Here is a 15,069-nt window from a genome sequence, read left to right as displayed (position 1 = left end):
CGAGTGATTGTTTATACTGGACACTATCCTTCAGACATTCGGCTCTCATCTCTTTGCATAACTTTTCAATGCGGGCTGCGTGTTTCAAAGCTGAATCTGCAATCTTCAGCTGCTTTTGAGCTCTGAATAACTTTATTTAATTTAGGACTGAAATTCACTTAGCCAAATCAGCTGGTCACGGTGTTTTAACAGCATCACGCAGCTTTAGTGGAGCCTCCTTTTCTCTGGGTTGTTGAGTTCATCCCCTCAGTCTCTGCCTGGATCAGTGTCTCAACACTGGGAACAATTTTATAACTCCTAACCCTCATCTTGGACCTGCTGAACAAGACTCAGAAGTTTAACACTGATTAAATGGTGTTACATAACACAGCTTTAGGCCAGTAATGACCTGGTGTCTGGTGCGGAGGGCTAACTGGTTGTAAGAATGTCCAGAAAGCATCCTCACAAACCTTACTAATGCAACTGAGCTCTCTGTAAACTGTTTGAATAGCTGAGACATTGTCCCAGTCGCCCATAAGCGACTGGGACAACAGAGATGAGCAAAGACTGATTTCTAGAATGCCAGAGAAGTAAGACTCTCTGGTTCCTGTGGGAGAGAGTGCGGGCCAGGTCACAGGGAGATTAAAGGAAGTGATGTAACCATTACTCAAACCATCCAGACTTGGGGGTGTAAGAGTTAACATCCAAAAAACTCTTTTTTAAAAAAAAGAAAACAAGTGCATGCCCCCCACACACTCGCACAGAAGATGCTGACGTTGCTGTTACAGCTCTTAAGCCACGTTCACGGGCCCATCTGGGCCTCATCATCTGGGATCAATTACAGGATACAACAGAGACTAAACTGATCTGAGCGCGAGGGACTGAAAAAACTCGCTCATGACATGATCTCAACTGAATGCAGCCTCACTTCACAATCCCATTCAATGATACCCATGTGGGGCTGTGAAGCTGTAATGTTTAAGTATCGTACAAGCAACAAGTGAATATAGGAGTTGTTTTTTGTTGTTGTTGATTTTTTGGCATTTCTGTAGTTTTATTCCACTGTGGTGTGAACTGTATCATTGTTTCCACAGGACGTTAATCTAGGTAGTGGGTTCACCACAGTGGACCCAAAGAGAAGAGAGAGAAAAAAATCAATGTAAAATGCTTCTGTTCACTTCTGTCCACTATGATTCTCTTCTTGTGAAAATTAAGAGCTTGTTTTAACTAAACCTAACAATCAGTCCTCAAACACATCCTGGTCCTGGAACGTGACAAATGCAGAACTTGCACTTCACTAAGGCTGAGCCATCGGTCAAATGCTTGGTTAACCTGAGATTTCGACTTCCAAAGATGATAAATCTGCGTAATCAGGACAGAACTACATTTTTGGGGCTTTTATGATTTTCAAGAGGCATGCAGCCAAGGCTTGGTGAGACTGGCTAAATTGGCAAATACACCAATTATTTTCTTAACTTACTTCCTTTTCATTTGAATTGGGCTGTACTTGAAGTTTAAGGTCATCGCAGTTGAATAAATGCTTTACTAATGTTTACCACAAAGGCGGTAAATGTTAAAAGTACAATCACTGACCAAAATAATTGTGATTATGGTTTTTGAAATAACTGAGCAACACTACTGCTCACAACCACCGTGGAAAAGAGGTGTTAGTCCCAGTGTAGGCACCGATTCTCCAAGTCTCTGGTCAAACACAATTTTTCCAATACACATTCCTTCAAATAGTCTTTTAATAAAGGTCATGGCTGTCTAACACTTTTTTCCCCTAATTTTTTCATTTCAGAGATGTACTCGAGATAGCACAAATGAAGCATTTTCATACTCATACTATTCTTGTAACAGTGACAATAAAAATCTATTCAGTGACTCCTGGCGCCCCTCGGATAGGTGACCGTTAAAAAAAATCTTTTTTTCCCCTTTAGATTTTCACCTGTCTGTATATTAAGGAAGTAAAGAAATCCTAAGAGTTCTTATGATTCAGCCAAAATAAACCTCCTTGACTTTCTCTACGCAGACACTGCAATGCTGTCTCGCAAGTCTTTCGGAGACTGGTTGCATCACAAGCCAAGAAAACTGTTTCTTTATTGACGTGATCGTTAATCAGCTCGACTCATCAAGAGGGCTGTGCCAACCTTTTGTCGTTTAAATATAACACATAACAGCTTTATAGCAACAAGCCTGTCACCGCCAACCTCAATTCTTCAAAGCTTGATTAGCGACCAGTAAAATCTCTCTTTTAAAAAAATTTTTTTAGTTATTTTAACACTTTGACAGAAAAAGCTTTTAAATCATTAAGCCTTCTGATCTTTTTTCTTACCTGGGTCAAATCCTGGTCTGTCAGTAGGTGCAGCTCCCGGGGTTTGAAGCAGTTCTGACATTTACTTTTGTTGAAGAAGTTTGCTTGGAATTTCCTACAGGGATTTTCTTTAGCGATAGACATTATATTTCACCTCTTAATAATTATAATATTTTAAAAAATGAATAATTTCCGTGGGGAAACGCAGAAGGTGGAATCTCGCTGTTTTCTTGTGCGTCTCTTCTTATCCTAACTTGAAAAAAGCCCCAGCACACCGATGCATTGTCAAGCTAAAAAAAAGAAAGACCAAACCAAGAGTTTAACAGTTCTGGGACGACGTTCAAAGCTTCTTTTATCGCTTTAGCTGTATCCAATTGCTGCCTCCCAATAAATAATTAGCTGCCATCAAGCCAGCCTTCTCATCCTTCAGTGATGAATGCCTTTCAGTCCATGGCCTGCAACCACAAAGCGTAGCGGCAAGAAGGTGGCTAATATCCTGTTAGCTTTCCAATGGGTATCCAGATCAATAACGTGATGGTGTGAGCCGCAAAAGCAACATTTGTACACAGTTATGGCCTTCGAGCTCCGGGAAAACAGTGTCATTTAAGTAACAACGCACTCCCATATGAAAGACTCAATCCAAAAGGCGGCTCACAGTCAGACAGGAGGCTACTATCCCGTTCGCAGCACTCAGTCCATGCGAAGTTCATCCAGTGCTCCTTGCTAAGCTAGCCCAGTTAGCTCGCACACAGATAGGCTAGCTAATGAAATCCTTCCCTTGCTGGCGTATTCAACTTTTTAAAGAAAAAGACTCGATCAAAAAAATCAAAAAGCTTCATGTGCTTTCCTCCCAGGTGGGAACACAGTATGCAGGGCGAGCACCTCTTGGGCAGTCACAGATGCCAAAACGAGTACTTAGGGCTTGGTTCCATAACTAGCCTGGTTAGCAGCACTGGGTTTATTTTCTTCTTTCCCAACGGAGCAAGGGGGGAGAAGACAGAAGAGAGAGCGCAAATACACACAAGCGCCTGGAATTCTACGTGCTCTCGCGATAACTGCTCACTGCCGCCACCCACCGAAAGAAGACAGTAAATGAAACGTTTTAGTTATACTTGGGGGCGCAGGCATAGTCATGCTTATGTTATTGAATGTCAAATGTGATCCTTTATTAAAAATAGAATTAATACCACTATTAATACCACTTTAAAACAAATGAGAAAACCCCGTTTTCTTTTCTTGATTTGTGTAAATTGTGTACAAATTTTGCCAGCTCAACACAACAACAACACACAGTTCAAAATATGTATTGATAGATGTTTTTGTTTTCCCCTATTTGAAAAAATTGACAACAGAATAATATATAATTTGGGAAAATGTGTTTCCTCGAAACAGCAGTACAATGCAAACTCTCTGAAGACCAAGTGCAAGTCACACTCACTTATCGTCCATCCCCTCAGGCTGGCAACAAGGAAACATGCCTTAGATGCTGCGCGCCACATATGTGTGTATTAATGGCTGACTCAAGCAGAGGCTATTATAAGCAGTAGGTTCCAGTGGACAGCAGCAAGTCAGACACACAGAGAACAGAGCTGTGTGAATGGACAAGGGACACTGAGGGAGGAGAAAGGCCTCGGTTACCTAACTAAACCCTGAAAACATCAACGGCCAGTCTTGCTGAAGGATTAGCTCCTGGTCAGCGCTGTAAGTGAACCAATAATAACACAGATTATAGGTTTGTGCATGCCTGTTGTGTGGTTGCTATAGATATGCACTTCACAAGCTGACTTAACCTCCAATTGTGTGTCAGTCCAAACATGGGGCTAAGCTGGGAATTGGATCTCTGGATCATCAGTATTAATATGGCTTAGGGGTTTCCTTAATGTGTTTTCCTCAAGTAAAGCAGGAAAAGTAAGGTTATTTAATTTATTTATAAATTATATTACATTATAAATGTGAGGCTCCCTGGCTGCCCCCCTTAGGGTATCCTATGACACTATCCTGGAGGTGACATAGTGCAAGAAAATTCTGTGGCGGCATCACGGCCAGAATATATTTAGCTGTTCTCCATAAACTCACTTTACATGGCAAGTGTGTAGCAAGGCCTCCAAATGCAATCTGTTACCCCAGGACAGTTAACACAGTTATAACAGAAGAACACATTCAAAGCAAATGTGCCTACTATATTGGTCTCAAAGTGTCTTTCAATATAGGGAAGGTACAAGTCAAGTCAAGTCAAGTTTATTTATAGAGCACATTTAAAAACAACCAAGGCTGACCAAAGTGCTGTACAGTAAATACAGATAAAAATACAATAGAACACAATTTCGTAATAACACCTCGCTGATAAAAATAAAATAAAAATATATAAAACAAATAAATTAAACCTTTCTAAAAGCCAATGAAAAGAGGTGAGTTTTAAGAGCGGTTTTAAAAGTTTCTAGGCTTTTGGAGAGTCTGACGTGAGGAGGTAAACTGTTCCACAGTCTGGGTGCAGCCACAGCAAACGCCCTCTCTCCCTTTGTCTTTAATTTATACCTGGGAACATCTAAAAGCATCAGGTCGGCTGACCTCAAAGATCTCCTGGGGCGATAAGTACTAAGGAGTTCTGACAGGTAAGAAGGTGCAGTGCCATTTAAAACCTTAAAAGCCAGCAATAAGATTTTAAAATCAATCCTAAAGGCAACTGGGAGCCAGTGGAGAGAGCAGAGAACCGGAGTGATGTGGTCTCTTTTTTTTGAACCGGTCAACAGGCGAGCGGCAGCGTTCTGCACCAGTTGAAGGCGATGTAGACAGGAACGATCTAGGCCAACATAGAGGGAATTGCAGTAGTCTAGCCGTGAAGTAATAAAAGCATGGACCACTCTTTCTAGATCGTTCCTGCAAAGGTAAGACTTGACTTTGGCTAAAATCCGCAAATGATAAAAAGATCCCTTAACTACAGAGCTAATTTGTTTATCAAGTTTAAAAGCATTGTCAAAAATAACACCAAGACTCTTAATGGAAGAAGTGCAATCGGAGGTTAGGGGTCCCAAAAAGTCAAGAGAGAAGTTGGGATCTTTAGGAAGCCCAAACACAATGACTTCAGTTTTGCTTTCATTAAGGTGTAAGAAGTTAAGAGTCATCCAAGTCTTAATGTCAGACAAGCAGGAGAGTAGCGGCTGCAAAGAAATTTGTCATTATAGGGTATATACTGATCTGCTTTTCAGCTACAGTTTAGAAGAGACTGCTAACACCACCCTCACATGTGTGCAAAATTATAAGTTGGATCAACAGCTGATTATCTCAGCTTAGTACTAAGACTGGAAGCAGGGTGAAACAGCAAGCTTAGCCCGTCTAAAGGTAGAAATTTAACCTACAAATACGAATGTACAACATTTCTATTTAACATATTAGTTTGTATGTAAAATAACAACAGCAAAATAAATAAATAAAATGAAATAAAATAAAGAGAAAAGAAAATATATGTGGTTTTTCACTTAGTTACTCCAGATATGCTGTTAGGCTTTAACTATTTTTTCAGTGTTTATGGATAATGGTTATCACATTTACGTAACATGTGAAAAATTTCCAGTTGGAGATCAGGAGGGGGTACATACTTCTGGGAAGGTTTCATCAGAAAGGACATCTGGTATATTTTGAAACCATATATTATACGATATTATATTATAGTTTTTATGAGTACTCTCCCCACACTGACCGGTCTTTTTTCTCTGCTACAGAACATGGGCCTCCCCTTGGTGATAGTGCTGCCCCTGCTGATCGTTGTGGCAGCAGGCGTGTACTACATCTACAATGAGATTTTGCACTTCATGTCCAAGTCCTTAGTACGAAACAAAGTGGTGGTGATCACTGATGCTGTGTCTGGGGTGGGGACCGGTAAGGGATCCAACTTGTGTTTTTATTTTTTAATTTTACTTTGATCTGAACTCAACATTTAATGAACATAATCTTCTTTTCCAGAGTGTGCCCGTCTCTTCCACAAGGGTGGGGCCAGACTGATCCTTTGTGGGACTGGCTGGGATAAGCTGGAGTCTCTGTATGACTCTTTGACAACTGATGCTGACCCCAGAGAGGTGAGGAATTTATCAGTTAACTTTTAATATGGCTGTTTCAGTAAAATTAATGTCTGTTATTATGTGCAGGAAGCTTTTGCAATAAGGTGATAACCCTTAGCACACAGCAAAGCCTTCTCCTACTATACCAAAACAAATTACCAAAATAACTGACAGGAATTGACATGTGACACCAACTTGGCTTTTCAAGTTTTACAGTTTTCTTAATTAGCAGAATATCAGGTTTTGTCCTTGTCTTTACCGTAATCCTGCTCACTCACCACCTCACAGGTCACCACTTCCTCTGGAGAACACAATAGCAGGATATCATGTCAGACAGCAAGTAGTGCACCACATGCCTTCTATGTACAAGCCCAAGCACATGGATGTTTATGGGATGAAATCTAGTATATGTATGACACAAAGCTGAAACCTTTCTGCTTAGAGTTATGGTTGCTATCCTTGGAATATCCTTTCTTTTATTAAGGACTGTGTTCTTGATCTTTGAAGACAGAATGGTGACAGAATTACTCAAAAAGCTCAGTTAACCCTCATAACCTCTTTCTAATGCTTTTTAATTTGATATGAAGCCAAGAATAGAATACTAAATTTTGTTAAGTGAAAATGGAGCTAAAAGAAAATCTTAACGCTAATATGAAGCTCGTGATTAGCTTAGCTTAGTAGCCTGTAAACCTCCAAGCAGGAGGAAAACAGCTTCAGTCTATCTAAACATAGCTGTCCATCAGTTACACACGTGTTCAAATTAAACTAACCCTTGTTTATCGACAGACATTTGCCCCAAAGTTGGTAATTCTGGACTTCAGTGATATGGACAGTATGGAGGACGTGATTGCTGAGGTGGTTGAATGTTATGGTTGTGTGGACGTGCTGATCTGCAATAGCAGTATGAAGCTGAAGGCGCCGGTTCAGAGTATCTCCTTGGAACAGGACAGAAATATCATGGATGTTAACTACTTCGGCCCAAGCACTCTAGCCAAAGGTGGGGTTGGCATTCTTAGAAATCCAGTAGCATTTCTTTGAGTTTGTTATTATTAAGATCTTATGAATGATATTTTTAAAAATGCGGCAGGTGTTCTTCCAATGATGATTTCAAGACGATCAGGCCACATTGTGCTGGTCAACAGCATCCAGGGCAGACTGGCTGTTCCATTCAGAAGTTCATGTGAGTTCCCGGCAAAGGTCACTACAACTCTTTAGAAGTACACTTAGCACTGAATAAAAACAAGAGCAGTGAGCAAGATCTTTGCAAGTAATACATTTTTACTTTTTATATGTGATTCCATTTTAAATCATCTTTACCTAATTATTTAAACATATATGGAATTGCTAGTTAATGGTTAGGTATGCCTAGGTACAACCTATGGCATCAAAGGACAAAACAGGCAACAATTGAACAAAGTATGCTGTATGGTATGTGTGGATTTCTTCCGTGCTTGCCACACTTCTTTTGTGAGTGTATCATTATGCGTGTTTGTGTTCATACCTGTCAGATGCCGCGTCTAAGCATGCGGCGCAGGCCTTCTTTGACTGTCTGCGAGCTGAAGTGGAAGAGTATGGAATAATTGTCAGCACCATCAGTCATACCTTCATCAATGCTTCTGAACCGCCGCCTGTAGAGGAACCTGTTCCCAAACCAAACCCCGTAGCTGAATGTGAGTAAAACAGTAGCAATGAAGCATTAAGGTGACTGAATGGTTCATGGAATGAATGCATGAAATGTTCCTGTTATTGTGGTGCATAGGCAAAACTAAACAAATCTGTCCTCTCGCAGTTATTGCCAGACAGCTCACCCACGGTGTGCGCCCGTCGGTCCTGGCCAATGAAATAATGCAAACCGTGAACAGGAAGAGGAAGGAGGTTCTGCTGGTCCACCCCATCCCCAGGGTGGCTCTCCATCTGCGCTCCCTCTTCCCCCCCTTCCTCTTCGCTGTGCTGGCTGCTGGAGTGAAAGAGTCAGTGTTGGCTGAGCAGATGCAGTAGAAGAAAGGCTAGTGTGTGCGAGAAAGAGATGAGCAGTAAAGCTCACTTATTTTTTTTGGGGGGGGATATGCCAATTAAGTAAATGTATTAAGGACTATATCCTGAGGATTCCAGATGGGTTTGTAATAATAATGCTGAACAGATTGTTAATAATGACCAGTAAAGCACCTTAAGATGCAACGATAGGGGCCTTAAAGGTGCTTTTTGGAATTACCCTCTGCAGAAATGAATGACTATCACCAGGGGGCAGTGTTTTACCTGTGGCTGTATAGAGATACGTGCTGCTGTTTAACCTTTTAAAGTATGAACCTTGAAACAATTACCAGAAAATTCTCGTTTTTGGGGGGGAAATGGAGTTTTTATTGGAGCTCCTGACATATAAGTTTTAATTTGTATCATATTTGCTACATACAACATTTTTTTGTCATAATTTATTGCTTAAAAACATATTGTGCAATTTATTGTTTAAGTTTTTCAGAGGAGTGGTGTCATCACACTGATGATGAAGAAGTTTAAAAAACTCACAAAACCTCTTGTACTAAATATGATACCTTAGGAGCTAAAGGGTTAACTTGTAATATTTCTTTTTTGCTGCCACTTTAATTCTTTGTCCTATAAATAATGGCTACATTAACTTACTGCACCATCTAGTGGTACAACTGATCTTACACAAAAGTACTACAAGCCCCTTCAGTTTCAAATGATAATGCTCAACACAACTCATCAATCCATTTTTGTTTTTAACTTTCTGAAAAATAGGAATTTCTAAATGAATGAATTCATAATAGTTGCTTTTAGACACAGGATGTTTTTGCCCATTTGTGGCAGAGGAAACAAGGTGTGAACCCATTAATCTCATAAAGCTTGAAAGGCTAACATGATAGCATTTAATTAGAAAGCCAACAAGCTGATTTTTGATAAGATATAGTCTCTCTCGCATCTCCACCAGCAAGCATCCAGCTCTTTGTCTTCACTGCTCAACAGCTTGTGATGAAAATGAAATTATATCAAATCAAATCACTGACCTGGGATGACCTCAAATGTTCCTCATTTATTGTAATTATACGGGTTGTGCTTTTTCACCGTATCTTATGTTGCCTGCCTGTTTATTCCTCTTAATTTAGACATTAAATTTCATGTATAGATTAGATTAGAGTGAAACTGTACTGATGCCTGCAGGGAAATGGATCTGATTAAGTGCAAGTCAAGCAGGAAGCGCTTTTGATGATTACAAAACCAAGAGAAAATGGAATAATTGCAATAAATATTAGTCTTAGCTCACCATGTTTCCTGTCTTGTATCTTGCACATTGGCTATCTCATCCTATTAGCAGATAAGCCCTTCTCCAGAAATGAGTCTTCCCATAAGAAAATATAATGCATGATGGTGGTGTTCATGAGCTACACACACAAAATTCATGAAATGATAGAAGAGTAAAGCGATTTTCATCATATAACCTATTTCATTTTATTATTTTTCTTTTTCATGCAGTCATGGTAACAGGTAATTACACTGATCATTAATATATCTTTAGAAAATGCCACCAGACCGTATTCTCATGGAAGGGCTGGTCCTTGGGCCTGACTTTTGTTTCCTTCTTTCAGGTCCTAATTCAGTGCTCCTCCCATTTCCTAAAGGAAATGAGTTCACTTTGTTGGGAGTCTAAATAAACTGTTTTCCTCCCAACATCTCTCTCTCTTTCTCTCTCTTTCTCTCTTTTTTGAGGTGCTATCAGTACAAGTGGACTTAGTTGAATTATTATTTTGTCGATCTCTCTGCTTGTTGTGTTGTGAATGAACTGGGAATAATAAATGGGAGCTGATATACACTTTTTGGTAAAATATTATCATGTTTATAGCTACAAATCAAATCTGGGAGACTCCGCGTTGCTGCAAGAAAGATGTGCATCCAAGAAGAACTGAGCGGGTTATTAATGCATTATATGGGTCTAAGGATGATTGTTGCCAGTTAGCTTTTTGATTCATGATATATAGAAGTGGTCTGGACCCACAAGCCCATAATGCCGATTCTGCTAACTTCAATACACAGACCTGCCAGAACCTAACAGTAAGTAATGTTTTGTGTTCTTCTGCACACTGTTCAGGTCAGGTTTACATGGAGTAATAGTTTGATGTAAAGTGGCTGTAAATTTAAGAGTAACTTTATATGTTCTTCAGTTCAGTCTGTCATTTGATTACTTTGACACCCCCCTCCAAAAAATCTTTAATTCCTGGACTTTGTTTAAATATTACCTTTAAAATTCTTGTTATTACTGATATTTTGTTCCTAATTATTTGTACCTGCTTGGTATTCTTTCTTATTTGAATTTAATGTGAACTGGTGTTGTGCTGCTGGAATCATAATTTCCCTGAGGGACCCTCCCCAAAGGATTAATAAAGTTCTATTCTATTCTATTCTATTCTATTCTATTCTATTCTATTCTATTCTATTCTATTCTATTCGTCTTTGAAAATGCACATCTGACACCTGGCCCCTTCAACAATGTCTTTACAACATAACTATAACATTTACTTATGAGTCATGGAAGCATTACGTTATATGAGAAAGATGCGTAAGTGGGCACATGTATGTAAAAGTCAAACTATAAATGAATGTATTTCCCTGTGCATCCTCCAGGTGGCAGCAGCTCATAGTTATTATGAAACCACCACATGACTGGCGATGAGCCTCCTTTCATAGTTCTTATCCAAGGGAAAAATCGCCCCAGCATTTATTCTGATGAAATATTAACTCCCTCTGTTAATTTCTGACTTATGAAATGTATAATGTATAATAAATAGACACAAATTCATAAGCTGTGACCTATTTTTCATCAATTTTGTTTTTTGTCACATCTCACTATGCCACCTCTCCTCCACTGTTGCAACAACTGTTTTTGCTGTGCAATAGAAAATAAGAAAACCAAAACCAAACAAAAAATCCCACAAAAAACAAGAAACCATATGAATTCCAGTTTGTTAATAACACTGGTTATTCCCTTTAAAAACTGCTGCATGACAAAGACCTTTTTCATGATGTTTACACAGATGTCTTACGTCTAATTACATGCCGCTCTTGGATTTATTGCTCTCATCATTTCAGGGCTGCAGGACACGAGCTGCTAGAATGCTTTGGGATCAATATTCACCCATGTGCTTGGAACATTTGGCACATTATATCAGAGACAACACGTCATACAGGATGTCCAGTTCTTCTTGTTACAACCGTGACGTTAATGAGGAGTAAATCCAGCAGATCTGGTCGAAGCAATGTGTGTGTGGGAGGAAGGGAGAGAATATGTGCACCAAGTCCAGCTGGTATGCGTGAGTCTGTCCTCCAGGTCACTCTCCTCTGGGGAGTTCCACATTTTTTTGTCTCCGGGGCCTCTGGACAGGAATGCCCCTTCAGTGTTCACATGAATAAATGCAGCCCTGACACATTTCCACATGTCACACAGGAAGGATTTCTTTAAGGCACTCAGCTGGAGTCACCAAATTGGCATTTGGATCAGACACATTTACATACGTCACATATGTCATGTATGTTGCATTGAGTGCAAAAGAGGCCAGCTCTTACATATGAATAATTGTTTAACAAGAGTTTCCTGGGAAGACTGCGAGCACGCTGCATTATATCAGCCATAAAATTGTCACATTCATTTCTGCTTAAAGGTTGCTCAAATGGAAAAGCATCAAGGTGCACGGGGCTATCTGTGAATGATCTAAGCCTAATAGTTTCTCTCAATCATCTGTCTGGGCTGGGTGAGCAATATGTTGATAAGACCCAAACAACACGGCGGGGATGATTGACCTGAAGCGATATTCAGAGAGATGCATCCTGTATGCAAGCCATGACTTATATATGAGAATCACCTCACAATGACGTCTGCTGCTCAGAAATGCTCTTTCCATGAGCGGGGTGATCACCCTTATCAATTTTTTAAAGCCCGGGTTATTGACACTGTCCTGACTTATGGAGGTTATGCAGAGGCCATGGTAATGATTCCCTAAGCTTCCACATACAACACCAGAGGGGCTGGCTCTTACTCTAAAATATTGGATGATAGCAGATTTTACTGGGCCATTGAGCATTACTGTAATGTCTTCTTTGTCCATCTGGATATTTATATTCTCCTCTGTGACATGCAAAACAAGACATATTGCAGAAAAAGGGTCAAAAATGACCAGTGAGCGTGCATGCTTTTCAATATCGATTCAGTATTATTATTTACAGGATGCTGAACGGGTTTTCCTCAGCTGAAGTAAAAGCTGCACAAAGAAGACTCAGACACCACAATCAACTAGCTTTTTATTTGGCTTTGCATTTACTTGGATAGTTTTAATCTTTCATTAATGACGAACTTTACAAATAATGGCGTAAGTCCAGCTGTGACAGCCATACATCAATTAGTGTAACATACATCTGCACAAAAAGCTGTTAATGAATTGCTAGTTTGCAGCATCAGTTCTTTGCAAGCACTCATTTCTCCTAAACACCCCTGGAGTTGACCCACCACCAAGAGAAGATATTAGCTCTTAAGGGAATGTGAACAGCCATCAGTCTGAATAGATTATCTATAGGAGGCAGTTAATGTTAATATGGTATAATAGAGTGGCAACACTACTACCACAAATGTGCAGGTGTCATAGGCGTGTATACTGGAAGTAGATTGTCAAAAATCCATCCGCTTATCCTTTTCAGGGTTGCTGGAGCCTATCGCAGCTGTCTTAGAGGCAGGGGTACACCCTGGCCAGTCTGTCGCAGGGCTAACACATAGACAACCAATTTAGAGTTTCCAATTAACTTATTTTCCCACTAAGTGCATGTCTTTGGGAGGAAGCCAGAGCTCCCGGAGAGAACCCACACAAACTCCACACAGAAAGATCCCAGCCTGATGGTGGAATTGAACTCAGGACCTTCTTGCTATGAGGCAACAGTGCTAACCACCGTGTTATCAAAAACAACAAAAAGCAATTATGACAGTCAGCTCACACAGAGGCTATTTTGAGCAGATGTATATAGTGAAGTTTGGCATGTGACATCACGTCCAACAACTTATGTTGTTTAAAGGAAATTATCGCTGCTGTTTCTTTCCTCACAGTGCCTATATTCTGCTGTTGGGTGCAGCAATCACCCCCAACTATTTATCTGATACAGCAGCATCAAATAAATAGTAGGGAGATAAATAGTTGTATTAGCTATAAGTAATTAGAATTTTTAAAGTCACCAGTATCTATTTCAAACATTTGATCATTTTACATTTTTTATATTTATAGTTTTATTTTCACTACTCTCCTCATATCCATCTCATCCTTTTCCTCTTCACCTAAAACCCTCTCTCCTGAAGTTTGGATTTTAACTAATCCTACAGAAAGACGATTATTTATTCTTGATATTCTCACAATTCGTTATTGACAGCAGATAAGAAATATTCTACCCACTGTGGACAGCTGACAAGAGCGGCAAAACAAGATAACATTATAAGCTAACAGAATGCCAGCTAATTTTAGACTGCAGTGTCCTAAAGGGCCAAGTTACTTTCAGGAAATCATATTTATTTATTTGTATATCTACTAATCTAATAATGTAATAAAATAATCCTCATGTAAAAAAAATAAGTAATTCAAATACTGGTTAAGTATTTGAATTGTGAAAATCTATTGTGAAAATCTATTGTAATCAAAAGATAGACTGCTAAGCTAGCGTAGTTAGGCTTTGGGTAGCTAAGAAAGACTAGAACGAAAACTGGGGGGAAAATCTACTCTTTGATTTATTCAATATAATAAACTCCTCTATAAAGATAAAGAGATAAGCATTCAAACAGATGTTTACATTTTGTCAAACAAGAAAAAAAATAGTAAAATAGCTTTAGCTACACTTTTGAAGTCTCAGCAATAACTAGCTAAGCTAATGTGCAGATGCTACATTTAGGTTTAGAAACAGTAGCTGGTGAAAATCTTTGTAAAATGGATTTTTACAGCCTACTTAAAACATGTTTTAACTAACTGCAAACAACTAATTATGTAATCTGTTTGTTCCAAACATTTTAGATAAAAAATAACAGCTGTATAGCCAGATGATTCAGAATATAACATAATGTGTTGATTTATAATTATTTAATTTTTTTTGTCACTTTGTTTTGTTTATACATGCAGTTGCCATTAGGCCTATTATAATTCAGGGGCATTTGCAGGACTTTTTTTTTTTTTTAACATTGGCTGGTACCAAGAGAGAAGCATTAACATATTAGGGGCCAACAAGAAATGAGAAATAATTACAGAGTGCAACACATTTTACTGCGCAAGAGTTTAAACTTTAATCTGTATTCGTTTCAAGTGTGTTTACAATGCAGGTTTTGGTTTAAGTACTCCATAATGCATCGAAGCAAAAAAAACGACTATTTTTTCAAAAGACAGTGAAAAGCAGTAGGACAATTAAAACTACAACGCAGGGTGGCAATTTCAGAATATAAATACACTAAATAGCATCTGCTGAAAAATAAATAAAGCTACACCTATAACCTTCAAAGACTTCAAAGAAAAGATGAATTTACCAACCAACTAACAAACTCTATTTATTGTTTAAACCTGATTGAGCTCTAATAAACATCTGTTTGTGTAATATTTGGTTCCAAATGGAGAATTAAATTCACACAAAGGGGAAGACTTTGGACAGAAGCAACCAGTCATCCTAAGCAAACTACACAGGATTAAACTATTCTTT

General features: G+C 39.0%; 2 protein-coding genes across 8 annotated transcripts in view; one reads left to right on the top strand and one right to left on the bottom strand.

Annotated features, from left to right (window-relative positions):
- Positions 1-3,266, bottom strand: part of mpripb (myosin phosphatase Rho interacting protein b) — a 45,475-nt gene extending 42,209 nt beyond the window's left edge. For all 6 annotated transcript variants that reach the window (XR_014906475.1, XM_085361190.1, XM_085361193.1 and 3 more), the window contains exon 1: positions 2,315-3,266. Coding sequence is in view for 5 of the 6 variants with exons in the window: in XM_085361190.1 (XP_085217316.1) it covers positions 2,315-2,437 (123 nt within the window). In the remaining variant the exon portion in view is untranslated. The remainder of the gene's footprint in view (positions 1-2,314) is intronic.
- A 547-nt stretch (positions 3,267-3,813) lies between these two features.
- dhrs7cb (dehydrogenase/reductase (SDR family) member 7Cb) lies at positions 3,814-10,574 on the top strand. Of its 2 annotated transcripts, XM_085361188.1 has the most exons (8): positions 3,814-3,994; positions 5,865-5,921; positions 6,013-6,169; positions 6,254-6,366; positions 7,135-7,345; positions 7,436-7,528; positions 7,857-8,018; positions 8,138-10,574. In XM_085361188.1, the coding sequence occupies exons 3-8, from the start codon at positions 6,016-6,018 to the stop codon at positions 8,344-8,346; spliced, it is 942 nt and encodes a 313-aa protein (XP_085217314.1). In that variant the 5' UTR covers positions 3,814-3,994; positions 5,865-5,921; positions 6,013-6,015; the 3' UTR covers positions 8,347-10,574. The 2 variants fall into 2 exon arrangements, with proteins under 2 accessions (XP_085217314.1, XP_085217315.1); XM_085361189.1 differs by lacking the exon at positions 5,865-5,921.
- The last annotated feature ends 4,495 nt before the right edge of the window (positions 10,575-15,069 follow it).

The sequence above is a fragment of the Diplotaxodon limnothrissa genome, linkage group LG8, assembly GCF_057381915.1.
Source record: "Diplotaxodon limnothrissa isolate DT_005_m linkage group LG8, D_limnothrissa_male_GT1.1, whole genome shotgun sequence".
Taxonomy (NCBI): domain Eukaryota; kingdom Metazoa; phylum Chordata; class Actinopteri; order Cichliformes; family Cichlidae; genus Diplotaxodon; species Diplotaxodon limnothrissa.
Note: the sequence above shows the minus strand (reverse complement) of the source record. Positions and strands in the feature narration are given on the sequence as shown.